Source organism: Marmota marmota, unplaced genomic scaffold, assembly GCF_001458135.2.
Source record: "Marmota marmota marmota unplaced genomic scaffold, marMar, whole genome shotgun sequence".
Taxonomy (NCBI): Eukaryota; Metazoa; Chordata; class Mammalia; order Rodentia; family Sciuridae; genus Marmota; species Marmota marmota.
This window is the reverse complement of record NW_025999949.1, coordinates 18,659,136-18,681,931: the sequence shown is the minus strand read 5'-3', so window position 1 is coordinate 18,681,931 and position 22,796 is coordinate 18,659,136. Positions and strand designations below refer to the sequence as shown.

At 32.9% G+C, this 22,796-nt stretch overlaps 1 protein-coding gene across 3 annotated transcripts in view; it reads left to right on the top strand.

The window, feature by feature from the left end:
* The window catches only part of Taf2 (TATA-box binding protein associated factor 2), a 76,951-nt gene that overhangs the window by 5,684 nt on the left and 48,471 nt on the right, over nt 1-22,796 (top strand). For 2 of the 3 annotated variants that reach the window (XM_015486417.2, XM_048802061.1), the window contains exons 3-12: nt 643-803; nt 6,113-6,231; nt 7,567-7,708; nt 8,892-9,123; nt 10,686-10,870; nt 11,894-12,007; nt 13,510-13,609; nt 14,966-15,051; nt 20,709-20,844; nt 22,390-22,544. In XM_015486417.2, the coding sequence (XP_015341903.1) occupies nt 643-803; nt 6,113-6,231; nt 7,567-7,708; nt 8,892-9,123; nt 10,686-10,870; nt 11,894-12,007; nt 13,510-13,609; nt 14,966-15,051; nt 20,709-20,844; nt 22,390-22,544 (1,430 nt within the window). Of the gene's footprint in view, nt 1-642; nt 804-1,922; nt 2,013-6,112; nt 6,232-7,566; nt 7,709-8,891; nt 9,124-10,685; nt 10,871-11,893; nt 12,008-13,509; nt 13,610-14,965; nt 15,052-20,708; nt 20,845-22,389; nt 22,545-22,796 lie in introns of those variants that run through there. The other variant, XM_048802062.1, reaches the window with a different exon arrangement.

Here is a 22,796-nt window from a genome sequence, read left to right as displayed (position 1 = left end):
TGAACAAATAAACAAATGGTGAGTGGTCAATTTATTTATCTGTCTGTCATCTCTTAGGTATATGCTTCAGATAGATTGCATACCACACAGCTAACATGGTAGAACTATGGACTACTTGGTAGGAAACTCTTCTGCATTTTGAAATACCTACATGCCTGAGATTTTCTTTTAGCACTTGCTATTTCACATGTCCTGATTTACCTCCTATAAGCCGGGACTCACACTTGTTGGCTTCAGTAAGACAGGGTTTTATTCCCCGCCTTTTTTTTGCCTCCCCATGTTCTTTCACTTACCAACCTGTTTGATTCTTTCTGCTCTTTTATTTTCTTCTTCTTATTCTCTGTTTGGGTTGCAGTCTATCTAAAAATTGTTGTATTTGAGTATATTGAATACTTGTATTAACTTAATTTTCACTGATAGTTCATATGAATGATAAGATGGTATAGTATACATAACTCAGACCCCATTCATTCACTAGGACAATCATGTTAAAATTAAGATATTTGTAGAGAATTTGTGTGTATGTAGCTATTTAGGATGTTATTTCTGGAGGGTAGTATGTTTCTAAGTAGTAGAAGTCAAAGGAATATGTTCTAAAACATACCAATCTTTATAATAAAGCTGTTATTCTTTATCTTTTAGGGCTTTGTGGAACTGACTATATTTCCTACAGTTGCAAACTTGAATAGAATAAAGTTGAACAGCAAACAGTGTAGAATCTATCGAGTAAGGATCAATGATTTAGAGGCTGCTTTTATTTATAATGATCCAACCTTAGAAGTTTGTCACAATGAATCAAAACAGTAAGTTGTACACTTTAAAAGTCAACATTTCTGTCAATTTTTTTGCTGTTGTGTTTAATGATTGGATTACTTATTTTTTTTTCAGATTATTATTAGATTCTGGATTTTTTTTCCCCACTTTGCACATGTATTTCAGGTGGTTTTGTTCTCAGTATTGTATGGTGCCAAGTTTCCTTTCTTCTTACCAAAGAACTTAATTAAATCTTATTAGCCATTTTCCTGTTTTAAATTATTTTTAACTATTTACTTAATAAAAAATAAAAGTGATTTTCAGTGTGTTGGGTGGTCACCATAATTCTTAGGTCAAAGACTAACTTAAAATAGTCTAGAATATTTTGTCTATTTTAAAATATCATGAAAATATTACGTGTAGGCTGGAGACAGTGGTGTATACCTGTAATTTTAGCTGCTCTGGAGGGATCTGTTCTCAAAAAAGAAAAAGGGCTGTGGATGTAGCTCAGTAGTAGAGAATACCTGGGTTCAAACCCAGTATTGCTCCCCTGAAAACATGTCCATTACTATTATAAATACATTTGAGAGTACTTGTTTTTTCAAAGCTTCAGTAGCATTGTGTCATATCATTTCTGTGATTCTTGGTGTTTGGGGGGTAGATACCAAAAGTCATTATATACTCTTAATCAATAAGATATTTTAAAAAATTAACCAGTGTAGTGTGTGTAATCTTTTTATTTTTATTTTTTTCTTTCTGGTACTAGTGTTTGAACCCAGGCTGCTCTACCACTGAGCTATATCCTTGGCTCTCTTTTATTTTTTATTTAGAATTGGCTGATCTTAGACTGGTAATTCTCCTGCCTCAACCTCCTGAATGGCTAGGATATATAATTTTTGCCTTAAGGCATCAATCAATTCTTAAATTGTGTTCCCAATTGAGCAACATGAGCATCACCTAGGAACTTGTTAGAACTGTGAACTCCCAAGCATTAACCCAGACCTACTAGAGACTGTGGTCAGCATCTTACAATTTGTGTTCGAATAGGCTTTCTAGGTGATTCTGCTGTAGGCTGTTGCTTGAGAAACACTGCCGTAAGGGTTTGGGGACTGTTGAGAAGGGAAACTTAACTTGTGACATATTTAAGATCTCAGTAATCATTGCTTCAGAATCTTTCAAACTCAGAGAGGAGACGTGAAAATGGTGTTGAAAAGTCCAGGGACTCTTGAGTTACTCCTATAACTTCCCATCTCACATAGGTGAGTTCTTAAAATTACATTGTTTTTAACAGTTGCCCTTAAAACTTACATAAAAAGGCTCATTACAAGATTTTCTCTATCCCCTTTTCTTCAGGAGAAAAGAAATCTGCCTTTAGAGTACTAAGTGTTTACCTCTAATGAATGGAAAGGACATCTTTAAAATGAGCTTATAGGGGACTAATTGTTTTGCTAGAGGAAAAACATATCTATCATATTTAGCCTAGAACCCTGCTTTTGATGATAGGGTAGGAAGCCAGATACAAAACATGATTTGCACATATGCTTTACCAATGATTTGTTTCTGATGCTCAGGACTCATAGCAAATAATCTGTTATAGTGCAATGACAGGAACAGTGGATATCCTGTTACATTAAGGAAGCAAACTTTGCTACTTACTTTGATGATACCTCCTAAAATTTTTCTCTAGTGATATTGATGATGGCTTATCCCTTTGTTTTGTTTTGGTGTTGGGAATTGAACCCAGGGCTGCTTAAATCACTGAGCTACATTCCCTACTCTTTTTATTTTTTATCTTGAAACAGGCTTGCTAAGTTGCTGAGGCTGGCCTCCAACTTGTGATCCTCCTGTTGCAGGGATTACAGGCATGTGCCACTGCACCTGGCACCTTATCACTTTTAGTATTAAAAATAAAGGAAATGATAAAGGAGAAGCTTTTCAAAGATTATGTTAGGAAATTAGGAAAGATATAGTTTAAATTTTCCTTCCAGCTAGAAGCAGAATTTTATTGGCCATGGTCATTAGTAAATGTTTAACTAGCATCCCCTGCTTTTTTGCCTAACTTCAAAATCTTTACTACTCTTTAAAGAGAGATGATTTTTTTTTTCTGATTTTATTATCCCATTACTTGTTTTAAAAAGAATTTGGAATTGGTTTTAGAGTTTTATTAGATAAAAGTTGTAAAAGGTAGATGATGAAATTGGCATAAAAGATAAACAAACGGATGTTGGTAGATACACATTGTTAAGTTACCACAAGAGTCTTAGAAGAAAACTGCAGGTTTGGTTCTCATTTCTAGTTGTCATAACAAAGAGGGAAACATATTGTTTATGAGACTCAGAAGACACAAGACAGAAACACACCGATTATTCAGAAGAAATTTTACTTTTCTTGGCAACTGAATATAAAAAATATCTCTCATGGATCACATTATATTTTTAAAGGAAACTTTGGGAAATACAGCTAGTTAACATTTTAGCATGTTCCCAGACACTACGGTTATCTTTCTTGTTTCTAAAATAACTTTTCTTTAATGTACCTATAAAGTTTCCAATAAAACTAAAATGAGAATTAACTTGTAGTGGTTTTGAAATTAAAAAATAAAACTTAAAATTCCATGGTAAAATTTGATCTTAATACATTTAAATGTCCTTTTTTAAAAATTTTTTTAGACATTGATGGATCTTTATTTTATTCATATATTTGTATGTGGTGCTGAGAATTGAACCCAGTGCCTCACACATGCTAGGCAAGTGCTCTCCCATTGAGCCACAACCCCAGCCCTAAATGTCTTAATACTCAAAACAAGTAATGTACTATTTTATCACATTTTTTTCTTATTTGTTTTAAAGTTGAGGCACCAGCTCCTCCCAGTTTTGATAGAATGTGCTCTCAGATTTAGCATCTTTGAACTGTAGAAGGATATGCAGGAAGGAAAATTTCAGATAAGAGATGAAAAGACATGTCTGCTTATTCAACTGTATGTTAATTGACTTGTTAAATTGCCTTTTAGAATTAAAAACCATATTGGTTATGTAACATTTCTACCCCCCCCCCCTTTTTTTTGGTTAATTTTTTTCCAGTAAAATAATTTTAGCACTTGGAAATTTTTCCAAATACATTTTTAAAATTTGAATCTTATGTGTTATAAAATAGATATAGATATAGTTCGCTTCCAAAGGAGCTGTGGGTCTTTGGTTGTTTTTTTTTTTTTTTGTTGTTGTTGTTGTTGTTTTTGTGGATGGGTAGCCAGTATGGCTGATATCTGTTGCAAAAATCTGCACCTATAGTTTTAAAAAACAAATGTTCTTTATTCGACAAAGGATTATCATTTTAATTTAATATGGTTTAATAAATAAGAATTGGTTATCCCTTACCTGAAATACTTAGGATCAGAAATGTTTCAGATTTTGGAGTTTTTCAGTTTTGGGGGTATTTACATAGAGAGACTTTACTGGTTGACCATCCCTGATGGTCAAAATATTTCACATTTTGGATCTTAGATTTTTGAATTAGGAATCCTTAACCTGTAATAGATTCTTAGAATTCTTTTGATTCCTTTAATTTACTAGTTTTTTAGTATTCCTTTATAGCATTGTTCCTTTTTAAGCTATGTTTCCATGAGGAGAGCTGGGAGTTGGAGTTGGTGGTAGTCATAGGGCAAAAATCACAGAATTTTTCTGAAAATTCAAAAACCTATAATCTTGCTCTAGTAATTTCTGAGTTCATGAGTTATGAAAGAAGACATTTCATTTCTATACTAAAACCAAACTATCAGAAGATTGTTCCTCATGACTGGCTTCCCAATAGAGTACATTTATAATAACTTACCCATTTTATTTGGACCAGTTTACATTTTCTCAGGAAATGAGATTAAGTAAAAATAATTACCCATTAATAAAGAACAATTAAGCACTCTAATGTGTAATGTTTAAATCTGGATTACTTTTTGACTAACGGTTATTTTCTTTTATTTTTTTTAACCCAAGGTCTAATGCATGCTAAGCTCACTCTAATACTGAGCTACACCCTTGGCCCTTCATATTTTTATTTTTGAATTTCTCAGATAACTGGGGATAATGGGATAAAAGTTCTGTCGCTATATCTCTCAAATTTCATGTTTTTAAAATTTTATTGAAAAGTCATTGTAATATGTAGATAAAATAGTTTTAAAATGAGATGGTATGCTAAATGTTAGTGAGGATTTGGACTAGTACTTTCATATATTGCTGGTAAGGATATCAATAGTACAACTTTTCTGGAACACAGTTTGGCAGATTCTTAGAAAGTTAAACATGTTTACCATATGCCTCAGCAGTGTCACTCACAAGTATTTTATTTACACTATAGAAATGAAACTTATATTGATACAAAAACCTAAATACAAATGTTCATAGCAGCTCTATTTGTGACAGCCAAAAGCTGAAAATTGCCTAAGTATACTTGAGCTGGTGAAAGGATAAATTAACTGTGGTAGAGTCAGGCAATGTAATGCTATTATTGGTTAAAAGGAACACAATATTGATATGTCTAACAACTTGGCTCGATTTCGAAGACATACTGAATAGCACAAGCCAGTTTCAAAAGGTCACATTCTGTATGATTCCATTTATTTGACACAAGGGGTAGCACTCTTTTAGGGTGATGGCAATGTTTTTTATCATGATTATGGTGGTGGTTACTTATATCTACATGTGTTAAAATTTATAGAACTGTATACCAAAAGGAAAGAAAAAGGTCATTTTTATTGTATGATAATAATGAAAGAAATAGATGATATGTTAAAACACAGTTATTGGCAAGGAATGTAGTTCAGTGGTAGAAAATGTGCTTACCATGTTCAAGGCCCTGAGTTCAATCCCCAGCACCAGAAAAAACAAAGAAAAACCACAGTTCCTGTCTTTAGGTTGCCTCTGAAGTTTTACAGCTTTTATTTTACATAGTTATCATAATAGAAAAATATTTTTAATATATTGAGTAGTCTGTTTACTTTCAGAATGTAGAAAAGTATAGTGACTTTGACATTCCAAAATTAATGAAGAATGTGATGATCATAATAATAGTCATTCAAGAGCCTTCTCGGCACATCAGTCAGTGTGTCAGTTTCATGAGAATAGTCATGTAACAGTGAGCGAAATATATATATGCCATTATCTTTGTAGTTTAATAGTTTCTAACATGGTGAGTAGAGCAATAGTTAACTTGGATAAAAAGTATTCTTAGGAGCTATGTAAGAATCTTAATTCTTATGAATTACATTATGCTTAAAAACAATTGGTGTCAAATGAGATCTAAGAATAATCTTGGTGAAATATGTAACTTAATGTTATTACAAATCATTTTTTCTCCCCTCTTTCTCCAGGAGGAATCTCAATTATTTTTCCAATGCATATGCAGCTGCAGTTAGTGCCGTGGATCCTGATGCAGGAAATGGAGAACTTTGCATTAAGGTTCCATCAGAGCTATGGAAGCACGTTGATGGTAAAGTACCAAGAATATATTTACTACATTAAATTCATGTAAAATTCAGAGATTTGAAAATTAATGATATCTAAATTGTAAATAAATCAGTTAGGAGGAAGAAGAGGAGTTGAAAACTTTGTCTTTTTTGTGATACTGGGGATTTAACCCAGGGGCACTCAACTACTAAACTTCATCTGTAGCCCTTTTATAAATTTTTTTTATTTTGAGACCGGGTCTTGCTGAGTAGTTGTCCGGGCTAGCCTTGAACTTTGCCGTCTTTCTGCTATTTTAGTATCAGGAGTTATAGGCATGCCACTATCACTGTTGTTTTTTAAATTTAAAATTTTTACTTTAAAAAAAGATGGACAGGACAAATTGTCAAGATTTGAGAGTCTATGCCATATTAAATCATTTTAGAATTATAGCATCTTATAGTAGGATAGATCCTGAAAAATAATCTGATTCAGCTTCTTCATTTTATAGAATAATAATCTGAAGTCTACTGAGAGTAAGTGGCCTACTGAATTTCATTTAGCTAATTACTGGTGAAGTCAAAACTGGAATATAGGATTCCTGGTACTTACTCTATATACTTTATTCTTTCTAAATCTTACATTTTCAGCCATTATAATTATTATAAAGAGCTTTTGCCTGCCTTCATTTAGCCTTAAAAAAATTAACTGAGATAAAAAAGACTTTTTGTTTTTGCTTTCTATATGACTGGGGGTGGGAGAATTCAGGGAGGTTATACAATATAGGGACCAGCCATTAAAGTTTATCATTGTTGAAATTATTGTAATATTTGGAGATAAATTGAAGTAAAATTTTTAAAAAATATTAATGAAAGCAATACATGTTTATCAAACATAATGAAAAGCTTAAAAGAAAATGCAAATTCTCGGGTAGTCCTGTTCGTATACGTCTTTCTTCTGTACTCTCCAAAATCAACTACAGTGAACAATTTTTAGGGAAATTTAAAAGAAGAAAAAATTTGAAAAGAAAATTCGGGATTGGATTGGAAAGGCCTGCATGTGCATTGTGGGAATTTTGAACTTTTTTCTTTGGGCATTATATGTTGTTAGAAATGTTGAGAGGAGGATGTGATATAACCAGAGCAGCAGTATTTTGTGAAAAGCAGTAAGCATCAATTAAACTGATTGGAGTAGGCGCACTGGTAGAGGTAGGCTCTTGGGTTAATATAAGTGGAGAGAGAATAATAGGCCTAACTAAGGTACAGAGTATGGTTTTTAATATAAAATTCAGACTTTGACTCCCATTTTATATTCAGTATAACTCTTTATATAGATCACTGTTATTTATATATCAACAGATGTGTGTATTTATTTGTTGCAGAGTTAAAGGTTCTGAAGATACACATTAATTTTTCTTTGGATCAGCCAAAAGGAGGTCTTCATTTTGTGGTACCCAGTGTAGAGGGGAGTATGGCAGAGAGAGGTGCTCATGTCTTCTCTTGTGGGTATCAAAATTCCACAAGGTAGATTATAAATTCTTATATATTTCAGTTAATTTTATTTTTCAATTTATTTTATCATGAATGTGCATGTAATATATTCATTTAATGTAAAATGGGAAGTATGAATTTGATTTCCCCAAACATATACCTCTTCCTAGTTATTCCTCCTCAGTCATGTGTCTTTCCTTTTCCTCTTTCTTTTGCAAGTCTGTTGTTCTAAAATAATTATCTTACTTGATTCTTTAACTTTATATGGAAGTTTAAAAAAATGCAGAAAATTACAGAAATTTTAAGTGTAAAGCTCAATAAATTTTCACAAGTGAATGAACCCATTAAATCCATATCTCAAATTAAGATGAAAAACATTACCAGCATCCCAGACACCCCTTGTGCTTGCCTCCATTCATTGTTTCCACAGAGCATTCTGTTTTCCAACTATATTATTTTCTAAAATGCCAATTTAGTTGTTTTTGAATTTGATATAAATGGAGTCATATGTATTATGCTCTTTATATTTGGCTGTTTTTGTTCAAAATTGATAGTGAAATTTACCTACATCTTTGTGTGTAATTGTAGTTCATACATTCATATACTCTGTAATTTGCTACACGTTACTGGAATGCTTTATAGTAAGTTTACTCTCCTTAGATTATTAACTTCTCTAAGCCCATTTATGTTTCATTACCAAGTACCAACCCTGACACCATAATAAGACCTGACCTAAATTGACAGTCAAATAAATTTTGTATCTTGTTTTATTAGTACTCAGTGTGAAATTATGCAGTATATCACATAATATCAAAAAGCAACTTCCATACCTATAGACTAGATTCTGAATATTAATTATGTTTCATAAAAATTAATTATAAACTTTTTAATTTCTGCAAATGAATGCTACATAAAAAATAACTGATTATACAAGTTAAAATTATTTTTAACTTAAAAATTAGAAAGTAGGAATTGCTTAACTGTTTATCATTTGAACTAGAGTTGCCACACAATATATTTTTTAAATATTGCCAAATGATTTTTGGAAGTTTTTTTTTTTAAATCAGATTCTTTGAAAACACAGAGTAAAAACTTCATCAGTGAAATAAAATATCTTTTTATACATTTTTAGAAATGGTAAAATAACTTACATGTGGAGACAACAATGTAGGATACACTTTCAATATATTTTCTATACTGTCAATCTTTGTTCTAGATTTTGGTTCCCGTGTGTTGATTCATACTCTGAATTATGTACATGGAAATTAGAATTTACAGTAGATGCTGCTATGGTGGCTATATCCAATGGAGATTTGGTAGAGACAGTGTATACCCATGATATGAGGAAGAAGACCTTCCATTACATGCTTACCATTCCTACAGCAGCATCAAACATCTCCTTGGCCATTGGACCTTTTGAAATACTTGTAGATCCGTATATGCATGAGGTAAGTCATAGCTTCTCCCCTCTTGCTCTCTTCTATCCTTTCACTTCTTGTTAAATGAAGAGTATTAATGAAATAATGTCTTTCTTTACTCATCTTCCAGCTATCAAGAATATCACTAGAGAGAAAATATATATTATTTTTTATTTTTAGAAACTATGTTAATTACATTTTAATGACATGAATTCTTGAGTGAATTCCTCTCAAAAGGAAAGAAATCTTCATGAGTTTGCTGACTAGAATTTGAACCCTGCCTCAGTCTTTTTTTCTCTTTTCTGAATACAATGAAGTGAGAATAAGTCTTGCGCTTAAAATTCTGTTTATTTATTTATTGGTACTGGAGCTCTAATCCAAGGGCACTTTGCCACTGAGGTACATCCCCAACCCTTTTTTATTTTTAGTTTGAGACAAGGTCTCATTAAGTTGCTGAGGCTGGCCTTGAATTTGCAATCCTCCTGGCTCAGCCTCCCAGATTGCTGGGATTGCCAGCGTGTGCCGCTGTGCCTGGCTTGCTTTTTAATTTTGAATGTGTGATTTTTCAGATTCCAGAGATGGGACTTGAACACTCATAAACACATGTTAAGGAAAAAGAAGACATTAATAGTGAACAGAATTAGTAGACATCAGTCTATACTCTAATCAGATTATACTTGAATCTTTTAGAATACTAAGCACCATGTTGTAAAAAATCTAAAATTTTAATATATTTGAAATGGTCTATTTTTCATAACACAGTTCTTTCTCCATCTCGGATATTCACTTTTCCTGTTGTGATGTACCAAACTTTTATCTAACTTAAAATGATTACCTCAGATTCTTTTTCTTATATGAAACCTTCCTGGGTATTCTCTTCTGTGCCGTTGTTGAAGTCATTAATTTGAAATAGAATTATCATATGAGTCAGTGATACTTCTGTGACCGGTGAACTATTACCTAATAAGAAAACCAAAATTGCTACTTGTATTGTGAGCATTTCTTATCTCCTAACTACCAGTAAGCTTCTGTAGCTTTCATTATGTATTTGAGATTTTAGAGGCCAAATATAGTAATTGTTCTTTATATACAGTTGGTTAGCATTAACTAAAGTACTAGGATGGGAGGCTGGGGATATAGCATAGTGATAGAGCACTTGACTAGCATGTGCAAGGCTCTAGGTTCGATCCCCAGCACCTGCAAAAGAAAAATTATTAAGAGAGTGCTATAAAATGCATAGTGTTCAATAGGTTAGATATTTATAAATAAGAGGTAGGTTTTGAAAATTCTTTTTATGTATTCCTATCAGAAGAAATTTTAGTTTATTTTGGAACCAGAGTTTTATTTTTAATAGGTCTAAGCATTTCACAGATTTATAATCCATCATGAATTTAGTATTTTCAATACAATGAATATTTTGTAAAGGTGATTAAAAAAGTAATTAATAATTTTATCATAGCATTTACTGTCAGGATTATGAAATTTATAAAAAAATATATAGAGAGAGAGAGAAAGAATTGAAATTTAGGAAATTTAAAATATAAAAGTTAACCCTTAACATTTAGATGACCTCCCTGGCTTTTTATTTTCAGGTTACTCATTTTTGTTTACCCCAACTTCTTCCATTGCTTAAACATACCACGTCATACCTTCATGAAGTTTTTGAATTTTATGAAGAAATTCTTACATGTCGATATCCATACTCGTGTTTTAAGACTGTATTCATTGATGAGGCTTATGTTGAAGTGGCTGCTTATGCTTCCATGAGCATTTTTAGGTTGGTATCTCTTCACATTTGAAATGCCTAAAGTAGAATAGTGATATGAGGAAAGCTTTCTGATTTTATAGGCAGGGTTACTGTGAGGTATCAACTTTCTCCCCTTAATTTAAATGTAATTGAGTTGAAGAAAATATTGTGTTTTTAAAATTTAAAATTGTAGAAAAACATGAAGAAAATTTTAAAGTAACTTTAAAGACTCATTATCTTCATCCAGAATTAATAGATGTTAATATTTTGCATGTTTTAGTCTCTTTTTTTTTTATAAATTTTTAAAAATCATACCCATAGTTTCGTTTTTCTAGTAATATTTAAAAATATGCTGATACCATCAGAAACTTGTTCATGGAAAAAAGTAGAGAGGATTTGTTTTTCATTCTCTCCTTTTCTTTCTTTCTTAAACTTCCTTACCTGCCTCTCTTCTTTTATTCCTTCTTTGGAAAATTCCAAATGTCTGTTTTATGTTTCAAAGTCAGTTATTTTACATTCCTTGTTTCTAAATTTTCTCATGTGTAAAATGGGCATTCCTCAGGGTGTTGTTTGGAAAGTCCAATGAGATAATGTGTTTAAAGATAAATAATAAAACAAAGTTAGTAATTATTAGGAAAGGTTTTGTTTTTTTGTTTTATTGTTTTTTGTTACTGGGGATGAAGTCAGGAAGCTTTACCACTGAGCTACATCCCCAGTCCTTTTTATTTTTTATTTTGAGAAAGATTCTTGCTTAGTTGCTCAGGGTGGCCCTTGAGAGTCCTCTGCTTCACCCTCCCCAGTCGCTGGAATTTCAGGCATGTGCCACTATGTCCAGCATTGTTCCCTGTGTTAAGCAGCAGTTAAGACTATAAATTTCAGCCAAGTTCTGAAAAGATTAGAAAGTATTCTGGGAAACTTTTCTGGTTTTTATCTTTTGTGTTTAACTTTAATTCGATTATTTTAAAAGTATGATTATTTAATTATTAATTATTTTATTTTGACTGAATAATGATTTCTTGATTTTAATTAACTTCCGCTTCATTTAAATTTCAGCACAAATCTTCTACACAGTGCCATGATTATAGATGAGACACCTTTGACTAGAAGGTGTTTAGCCCAGTCCTTGGCCCAGCAGTTCTTTGGATGTTTCATATCCAGAATGTCTTGGTAAGTCATTTTAATGTTTACATTACCTCTGGGTTCAATTCAAATAAGAAATTGAATCAGAAAGGTTTATTTCTCTTTTCTTGCAGTGTAAGCTGACCTTTGCTCTAATTGTAGATAACTAACTTAAAAGATACTATTCTCTGTGTATATCTTAGAAAAGTAATGAATTTAAATTTCATCCTAACTTTTTGGCTGTAAAAATCAGTATAATTGCTTCTGTAATAAAGTCAGATTTTTAAACACAATTTCTTAAAGAATAGACTTAAATGTGCACAAAACTACAGTGAGAATTCTGATGCTAGTGCTCATAGCAGTTGGAAATGTTCAAGGTAATGTTTAAAGCAAAATAATTCTCTACATAAAATAATTATGTTGTAGAGAGTTCCTTGCTAGTATTCAACTGTGTACCACATTGCTTGAAAGAAAGGAGAGATGAGAATATTTTTTTGGACTAGAAGTATGTCTCAGTGATATAGTATTTGCCTAGCATGTACCAGGCCCTGGGTCTAATCCTCAGCACAGCCAAAAAAAAAAAGCCCCAAACCCTTCTATTTTCTTTTTGTTTAGCTTGAGATGAGTTTGAAAGAATACAAAAAAATTTCTTGAAGATTACAATTTCTAATTGCGAACATTTTGTACTCTACATATTGTATAAATCCTGGCTTGTTATTCTTTCTTGCTAAATGGGAAAGGGGAACATTTCTGATTTATAATTTTCCTAACATTTTATATAGTTTAATTAAAGAATGGTGCCTGAACATGATAGGCAGATGCCTGGACAGATGGATATATTTATGAATGAATAAATGAGTGAATGATGCCAGTTGTCTTTTCTCTGGAGAAACATAACAGTAATTAATAGTTCAACTTCATGTTTTGGATACCATTGAAAATTATGTATAGAACTGGGCATATTGGTACATGCCTGTAATCCCAGAGAATCATGAGGCTGAGGTAGGAGAATCACAGGTTTGAGGCTAGCCTAAACAACTTAGTGATACCCTGTCTCAAAACAAAACAAAAAAATGAAAAGGGTGGGAATGTGGCTCAGTGTTAAAGCCCCTCTGAGTTCAATTCCCCCTGCCCCCAACAAAAGAGAGAAAAAGAAAATTATGCATTGGATTAGTAGTAAAGAAAGCGGAATGTTGAACTGAGCAGTGCAATCCTTGTTATTCACAGGTATTTCTAAAGAGGCAGATGGTCAGAGCAGAGTTGGTAAGGAGAGAAGCAACACTGTTGAAATAGAGCACATCTATTGATAAATTATACTTGAAATAAGATTGGAAAGTAGTCTTATAATTAAAGATTAAGCCAGATGTAAAAAAAAGGCATAATGAATGGGCACATCAGACAGAGGAAGTTAGGAGCCCAATAATTTGTTAATCACTTTCCTTTTCTTTAAGAAGGCTGGAGGAGGTTCATACTAGTTGCATTATTCTTTTTTACTTCATCTGAAGAGTTTTATGATTAAAAATAAGTTTAAATGTTGACTTTTTGCTTAGGTCTGATGAATGGGTGCTGAAGGGAATTTCAGGCTATATTTATGGACTTTGGATGAAGAAAACTTTTGGTGTTAATGAGTACCACCATTGGATTAAAGAGGTAATAATAGCTAGATCCCTTACACACTCATAAGTCAGTAAGATACAATAGTATTTTCCTGGTTTCCAAGTTATATGTGCTCATTTTGTTTTGCTTTTTTTTTTGGTTTGGGGATTGAACCCAGATCTTCCCAACATGCTAGGTAAACACTCTACCAACCCCAGCTCCCATCATGTGCTTTATTTTTAATGACTGTAAAACATAACTTGAAAAATCTCTAATTTTCCCTCATAAAATGAGTGTCAATTCACTGAGAAAAAAAATTAGTTATCTGTTTTATCGTCAATGTCTGCCCCTAACAACTTTTCCCTAAGGAGAAGAATATTTAAACTCTCTAATCATCAAGTTGGTCAATAGATATATCCCAGCTCCTCATAGTGGTCTTTTGTACCTGTGCTTTGCAAATTAGTCTGGCTTTGTGAATGGTTAATCTTTCTAAGCTTCATCTGTGTAAGGAGTGAAATAGTGTTTACCCTGTTGTCAAGGGTTGTGGCACACTATATCATGCATATTTTGCACATGATGAATGCTTATTACAGGCTAGTTATCCCTTTAATGCTTATATGTTCTCTATTGTTATACCTTTTTCCTGTTATTTAAACATTTAGAAAAAAATGAAAACTATCTATTTTGCATATTCCATTCTAGTCATATATGTTTTAATTATGTCATGCTTATATATTCTTCTTCTCAGGTAAATAAAAATCCAAGTTGCAATGTTCTAATTAAATAGCCTCCTTCATTTTCCCCATTTTATTATTTTATATATTTTTATCATTCAGGCATAAACCCAAGCCCAAAAGTTAATTGTTAAAAAGACTTCACGCATCTAGAACTGTTGAAAGAATTTACACATTCAGAACTGTTAGAGCCAGTTCTTCATTTCAGAAGGAGAAAAAAATTACATCTTACTTGTGTCAGGCATTGTTATATTGTTTAAGTTATTCATGAGTTTGATTTATGTCATATTAGAGAAGACTAGAGATGTTTTAAAATTATAGATTTCTAACATAATTTATCCCCTTTTCTTTTTACTTGTCTAAGTCTTCAGAAGCAAAATACTGAGAAGGAAAAAATAAAGTTGGAAGACAGGTCAGAGAGGTTGAGAAGAGCCATAAGGAAAAGTTGCCAGGCTGCTGGCCAGCCCTGAAGTCACAAAGTAAAGAATGCTGTTTGGCTCTTAGCATTCAGCCAGCTGTATAGTTCGCTTTATTTATAAGAACATTAACTATTCTGCAGATGCATTTCATTTATCTTATAAAATTTATATTCTGGTGCCAGGAAAGAGAATTTATGGTTTATTTCTAAAATTTGGTGTGTGAAAGTTTTTAACTCCCATTTTTATGTCTTTTTTAGGAGCTAGATAAAATAGTGGCATATGAACTAAAAACTGGGGGAGTTTTACTACATCCCATATTTGGTGGAGGAAAAGAGAAGGATAAGTAAGTTTTCTGTTCCAAGATATGAGCCTTATTTCATGGGGTCACTCTTAGACCACTTGTGTTTTTATTGAGGCCCCTGCAAGGCCAAAGAAGTACTGATAGTATGCAAAATTATTAATGCTATGAATATTCCTTTCATTTGTTTTCTATGTTTATCTCATGAGATGGCTACAAATGGATTCAAACTAAAAAAAAAGACTTTAAAAAAAATTAGGCTATTTTCTGTGATTACTTCTTAATGCTATTGTGTCATACTGTTCTTATTAAAGTTTAAAAATAATGGAAACGAGTATTTTGCTTTTATACCACTGTTTTTTTAAGTCTAAGTAGATAATTTCGGCATCAAGACATCCTACCCCTACCTATTTACCTGAGTAGCTACGTAAGTAGACATTCATTTATTCCTTTTTCCTTCTTTTCTTTCCCTCACTCTTCTCCCTGTCTTCTCTGTTTTATCAGGTCACTAAAAGAGACAGCCACTTTTTGTTGTTTTTGTTTTGGAAAAAGGAAAAAAAAAAAAGTTTTATTACTCTGTTAGGAAAGGAGAAACAAATGGGACTCCGGTCCTAAAGGAATCTGTACCCTAGATGGGGGGGGGTCTTAATTTGCTTGTTAGTTTGGGAGATTTCTTAGATCTTCTGGCATCACCTGATTACTTCATTCTTGTGTGTGCTTAAGCACAGGAAAGCCTAGGATGAGGAAGAAGGGTAATCCTACCCTCTCCCTCCCCAGATTGGAAAGAAAGGATTAGGGAGGAAGAAGGGGAGAAGAAAAGAAAGAAACATGTCTGTTTTAAAAATAAGTCACAGCAGCAGGGCAGCAAAAGTTTATATTCAATGCATGAAGTGGAGTACTGTTACATTTCCCCCCTGTCAATTTCTACATTCCATTTTTATGGAAAAATGGGTAACTACATCTCCAAGTTGCTTCCTTCTAGAGAGCAAAGTTGGAGAGAAGTGACACAAAGTCCTTCTTCCTTTATCAGGTGGGACAATGACAGTTAAGAATATTTAGCATCATGGCAGTCCAGATATCTGTGGTAGCAGTTGGTGGGTGACTGAACAAGGAATACATAGGGCAGAAATCATGCAGATGGCCAAGGGTGTCCCGACTTTACAGCATTCATTTTCCTTTTTCTCACAGTTGAACAATTGATGGAGCAACCTACAGTTCAGAGAGAGAAGGCAAGAATTTTCTAAAGCCAAAAGAGCTTGATAGCTGCTTAGATGGTCCCTCAGTCCTTCCCTTTACTCATGGGAACAGCTCCTCCTCTTCAGCCTGAGGCAGACTCACGTGTCTCCTAATTTTCTAGCCATTGTCTCTCAACAAGCTGACCAGCCACCTTGAATCCTCAGTATGGAAGAGGGATTGCTGGGAATACTAGACCTGCCCAAGAAAACTGGAGAGGGAAGTGTTCTCAAGTCCCATCTAGGTTGCCAGTTTGTTACTGAAAACTTGGTCCTTGTCCTTGATGCCAGTCCAATAATGAGGACACGGTTTCAGAAAAAAGGAAGAAAGTTTTTTTCTTTGCTAGCAAAGGAGATACACAGGAGACTCTTTTCCTGAGGCTGTGATTCTCAAGATAGTCACTTATAACAACACAGTGGTGCTGGCAGGGATTTTCATCTAAGGTTCATAGATTCTCTAAAGGACTATGGATTGAAGTGAAGTGAAAATTTCCTAATTTCCCTAACCATAAACTAAAATTTTTCATTTCCTTCATTAGGGATGTTGGCAATATGTATGGTAGTATTAACAGTATGTGTTACTTTGTCAGCAGTAGAAATCATAGGTGTTTTTCTGTCACATTATCACTGGTAGCAGAAATGTTTATATATCCTTGTATTCATCACTACCTCAAAATTACTACAGCAGACTCTAGCTAGATCTTGTTGTTTTTTAATAAGTAAACTTGTATATTCAGTGGAGTATCATAATTTTTAATATTTTGATTAACTATATCATTATAATTAGTTTCCTTTATAACCCTATGTATTTTAGTTATTTAAAAGCAAATTTTTACGTAGGACTCATAAGGTTAATCATAGTGCCTGAAGTGCTCAAAGAACAGCAAAGATTAAGATAATTAAAGTTTTGCAAGTGATAGCCCTTTTTGTTGGTGTTGTTGCAGATGGTCACTGAGATAAAATTAAGTCAGTGGGGAAGAATAGGAATTAATTATTTTATTTTATTGTTTTTGGTTCTTTTTAGATACATAGGACAGTAGAGTTTATGTTGACATATTATACATACATGAAGTATAACTTATTGTAGTTAGGCTCTCATTCTTGTGGTTGTACATGATGTGGCATTTCACTGGTGGTGTATTCATATATGAACACAGAAAAGTTATGTCTAATTCATTCTACTGTCTTTTCTGTTTCCATCCCTATTTCCTTCTCCTTATTACCCTTTGTCTAATCCACCTAACTTCTATTCTTCTCCCCTGCCCCCATTGTGTGAACATTCTGCCATTGGTTTTTTGAGATTGGCTTATTTCACTTATCATGGTAGTCTCTAGATCTATCCATTTACCAGCAAAAATTATAAGGTCATTCATTCTTATGGATGAATAATATTCCAAAGTATAGGGAATTTATAGAGTTAGGCAAACTAGACTTTTATTGTTAAATTTGCAGTTAAAGAAAATTACATAACCTTTATGTGTATGTGCATGTGTGTGTTTTAATGTAGTTATACATTACCACTAATGATTCACCTTAAAGTGGTTGGTTCTGAAGGATTACTTGAGGTAAAGCTATATATGTAATAAGCACTCAGTAAATTTTAATTTCTTCTCCTGAGTGCCTAATGCTTAGCAGTTTCCTAGTATAATTAGGGCATTCCCATTGTTCCTTAGTATTTACACTCAATGGTTTTTATATTAGTCCCACTCATTTATTAGTTTTTGTTATATGTTTAATTTTAAAAATTTGTACGTGAAAAATATTCTTTCAAGAGTTCAAGAAAATTTAGAAGTATTGGAATAAAGTAAAGAGATTCTTTTTTAATCCTCTTTTACCACTGTTGAAAACCCCACCAGTTCATTTCCTTGAATAACCATGATTATAATTTTGATGTATCTTCAAGACTTTTTTTTTTTTTTTTTTAATTTTTTTATTGTTGGTTGTTCAAAACATTACACAGTTCTTGATATATCATATTTCACACTTTGATTCAAGTGGGTTATGAACTCCCATTTTTACCCCGTATACAAATTGCAGAATCACATCAGTTACACATCCATTGATTTACATATTGCCATACTAGTGTCTGTTGAAAAAAAAAATAAATTTGTCAATTTTGTTTTCTTCCTCCTTCAAGATGTGATGTCATCAGAGGGCCTGGGCAGCTGTTCACTTCATGAGCAAAGACTCAGCTGAGTGGCACTCTGTTCTTGGCAGGAAGGGGTGTTTAAACCTGGGCTCCTTTCTGTGTCTGGGGTCTGGCTTGAAAGCATTTCCTTTGCCTCCTCAGATGAATAAGTGGCACTGTACAAGCATTAAAAGAGCTGTCTGTTGTGTCAGTTTGGCATTGTCCCTTCCACAATCTCTTGAAAGTCTGTTTGTGGTGCCATAGGATTAGTCTTCAACCACTTTGTTCTTTCCATCCCCAAAGAGGTCAGACAGTTTTTGTTTTGTTTTATGTTCCCACCTCCCAGGTCCTCTTTATACTTCCTGTAGGACTTGATCTTGGTTGAGAAGTTACATAATTTTGGGCATTATGAGGTAATACACAGCTCTCCTTTTTCTCCCCCTACCCCCAAATAAACCTCTCTTGTTCCTTGGGGTTTTCAACATCTGACTGATGTTAGGACAACTGATGTTAGATGAAGATAAATGCTTTGAGTGAACAGAAGTGGTAGGGGTGATTAGAAGGAAACTCAACTATGGCTTAACATACTTTCTGATAACCAAAAACATTGACAAGTAAAAGATCATTAACGTGTGGTTAGATCTGGTGATCAGGAAATCAGTCTATTGTTGAAATGTTTGGAGTTGGAACTGAGAGTGATAAGAGCAACCATTTTTAAAAAATCTTCTTCCTTCATAGTTTACAAAGCACCTTTGTCTGCATTTTCTAATGAGGAAAGACATTAATTTTTCTGTAACTGACATTAAAAAAACAAAAACAAACAAAAAAAACAATCATGAATTCTACTTTGTATTTTTTTTTACAATCAAGTATACTTGGTAAACAATCTCTATAACTACATTAACTTGCTTCATTCCATTTAAGATTTACATACTATTCCATTTTGCCTTAGCATTTGCCATGTTACTGTTTATTTCTAAAGCTTATAAACCCACAGTGCTCAAAAGGTTGAAAGTAATAAGTGAAATATAAAAATAATTTTATAAATATTGGATTGGTAAAAATACTTTAAATTTCAATATGCCATGCGATTTTTAAAATTTTTTTTTCTTGATGAACCTTTATTTTATTCATTTATTTATATGTGGTGCTGAGAATCGAACCCAGTGCCTCATACATGTGAGGCAAGTGCTCTACCACTGAGCCACTACTCCAGCTCCAGTATGCCATGTTTTTAAGCACACATAATACTTGTCTTAGTTTATGCTATTGTAACTAAGTAGTTAATATAGTAGATGAGATATTAGAGATCACATAGGTGCTAATTTATAAACAGTGGAAATTATTTCTCATGGTTATTAACCCTGGGGAAGCTGAAGCTGGAAAGTCCAAGCTTTGAGGGACAGACAAAATTGATATCTGAGGAGGGTTGCTTTCTGCCTCCAAGAAGGCATCTTGTTGTGCAGCCTACAGAGGAGAGGAACACTGTGTCATCACATGACCTAAGGGACAGACCGGCAAATAAGTTCCCTTTACCCTTGAGACCCTTTTACTAAGGTGCTGATCCTGTTCATGGAGGGTGGAGAGCCCTCATAACATAATCATCTCCCAGAGGTCACACCTCTTAATTCTGTTACATTGGGATTAAGTTTTAATGTGAATTTTTGGAGGGCCACTATTTATATATTGATTCGAAGAGTATAATTTGGTACATTTTTGAAGGCTAATATATTGATTCAAATTTTAAAAATGGGTAATTTCCAGATTACCCAATTCTTCTTCAAGGTATATGATCATGTAGAAACTCTACTTTTCTACTAGACTGTACCTTTCTCTCACTAATGATCTTTTTTATCTTGTCAAAATTTTAAATTTTTACATGGTCAATCTGGTATTCATGTTCTTCAGATTTCACATTTTTCTTAGGAAAATTTCTCCCACTCTGGGATTTGAAGAGAAAAATTCCTTTTTTTTTCTTTGTAGGTTTATACTTTATGCAATTTACCTTGAATGTATTTTTATGCATGCTTTAGCATTGGGATATTGGTTGGAATTGCATTGATTGTATTTCTGGATTTGGTGAGAATTTATATATACAGTATTATGTCTTCCCATCTATGAGTTTGTCATATATTTCCATTTTTTCAAGTTTCCTTTATGTGCGTTAGGAAAATATCATAATTTTCTTCTAGTTAAGTTGATTTTTAGATGTTTCTTGGTACTAAGGAAATATGTTAGGTATTCCCATGAGGCTTTTGATGTGGCCATGAAATTTAGTGCTTAATTAATAGTCAAATGTGTTTTATTAAATAAATCTTTTTGTTGTTGTTGTTGTTTTTTAGTCCAGCATCCCATCTACACTTTTCCATAAAGCATCCGCATACACTCTCCTGGGAATACTACACTATGTTTCAGTGTAAAGCCCATCTTGTGATGAGATTGATTGAAAATAGAATCAGCATGGAATTTATGCTACAAGTAAGTACTAAAATTAAGAACTTAACAATAGAAGAGATAAATTTATATTTTTATAATGAATATTATTCTCTAGGAATCTGGGTTTATACTGTTATTTGCCACTAAATAACTTGTTAATTTGCATTTCTCAGGAATAGAATGGTGTCAGTATCTAAGCTACTTAGCACATGATTATTATGAAGATAAAATTAGGATGTGAAGATGAAGGTCAAACCTATTTAGTCATTATTTTGTATTCTGCAGTAATTAGAAGAATAAGGATGAAATTCCATTTAAAAATACTGGCAATAGAAAAAAAAACCCATTTAACAGGTGCTTATTTTTTGCTATTGTTAAATTCTGCCATACTTTTAAACATGTTCAGGCGTAAGTAGTTTTCAGTATGGTAGATGAGATAGTAGAGATCATATAGGTACATTATAAATGATAGTAGCATTCTGAGAGGCAGGTGGAAAAAACAACATTTAATGCCGTTTTTTTTTTTTTTTTTTCCTGGTAGTGGGGCTTGAACCCAGAGGCACTTTATCACTGAGCCACATATTCATCCCTTTTTATTTTTTATTTTGAGACATAGTTTCACTAAGTTACTTAGGGCCATAAAGTTGCTGGGGCTTGTCTTGAACTTGCAATACTTCTTCCTTAGTCTCCCAAAACAGAAAGAGAAAGCATTTTAAGTTTACCTTAAAGTTAAGTTTGATTCTTTTATCCTTCATTTTGCCTTTAGGTTGAAAAATGGAAATATTAAATGAGAAAATGGTCTATAAAGAGCCATTCAACTTTTTACAGTACTATAAATCCTAGTGACTATTTGTATTTACTTTTTTTTTTCTTTTTGGTACTGGTGATTTTACCCAGAGCCTTGTGTATGCAAGTCAAGCACTCTACAAACTGAGCTATATCCCTAGACCTACTTTTTTTTAAATAATTTATTTATGTATTTATTCTAATTAGTTATACATGACAGCAGAATGTACTTTGATTCATAGTACGCAAGTGGTGTACAATTTTTCATTTCTCTGGTTGTGTATTTACTTTTTATTTAATTTTTGTAGTTCAGAGGCTCAAACCTAGGGATTCACACATGTTTGGGAGGAACTCTTAACACTGATGAACACCCCCAGCTGTCTCCCCACCTTTTGTAAATAGAAAAGGCACAAAATTTAAGACTCATGCTTAAGACTTGAGTGTATTAGACTGCTAATGAATATTCTTAAGTCCTTAATTTTTAGTTTCTCTATAAAACTCAACAGAATAAATTGTAGGTATTAGATGTTGATCTAATTCTTAGTAAACACAATATTTTTTGTTCACTGTATTATTAATATTCAATAATGTTCACATTTAGAATGCTTTTATATTCTGGCTGTTTAAATCTTTGCATGTTTCTGTTGCTTGTAGTCTTTAACTAGAACAATCTGTATAAGAAGTTGTGAAATTATTGTCTTTTACAGTTGGCTATAATGAGGTTATAATGCCAAGTGGGTACAGTATACAACAGAAATCAGTGTTATATGAACTTACTAAATGATACTTTTATTGTTAAAGGTTTTCAATAAATTGCTAAGCCTGGCTAGTACTGCTTCATCTCAGAAGTTCCAGTCACATATGTGGAGTCAGATGTTGGTTTCCACATCTGGGTTTTTGAAATCCATTTCAAATGTCTCTGGCAAAGATATCCAGCCCTTAATAAAGCAGTGGGTGTATCCTTTTCAATAGCATTTCTACAGAGTGGGGTGGGGAGTAAGGTATGTTTAAGGGGAAGAAAAAGAAGAGGGATTTGGGGTATAGGGGGAGTATGTATGAACTGTTAATATTTGTAAAAAAAATAGTGGAAATGGCTGTGAGTTGTGAATTGTTTCCTCTAAAACTGCTGCTAATCATTGAGATACACACACACACACACACATATATGTATATACACAAACATGCTTATTTTTATAAAATTTGTCGTA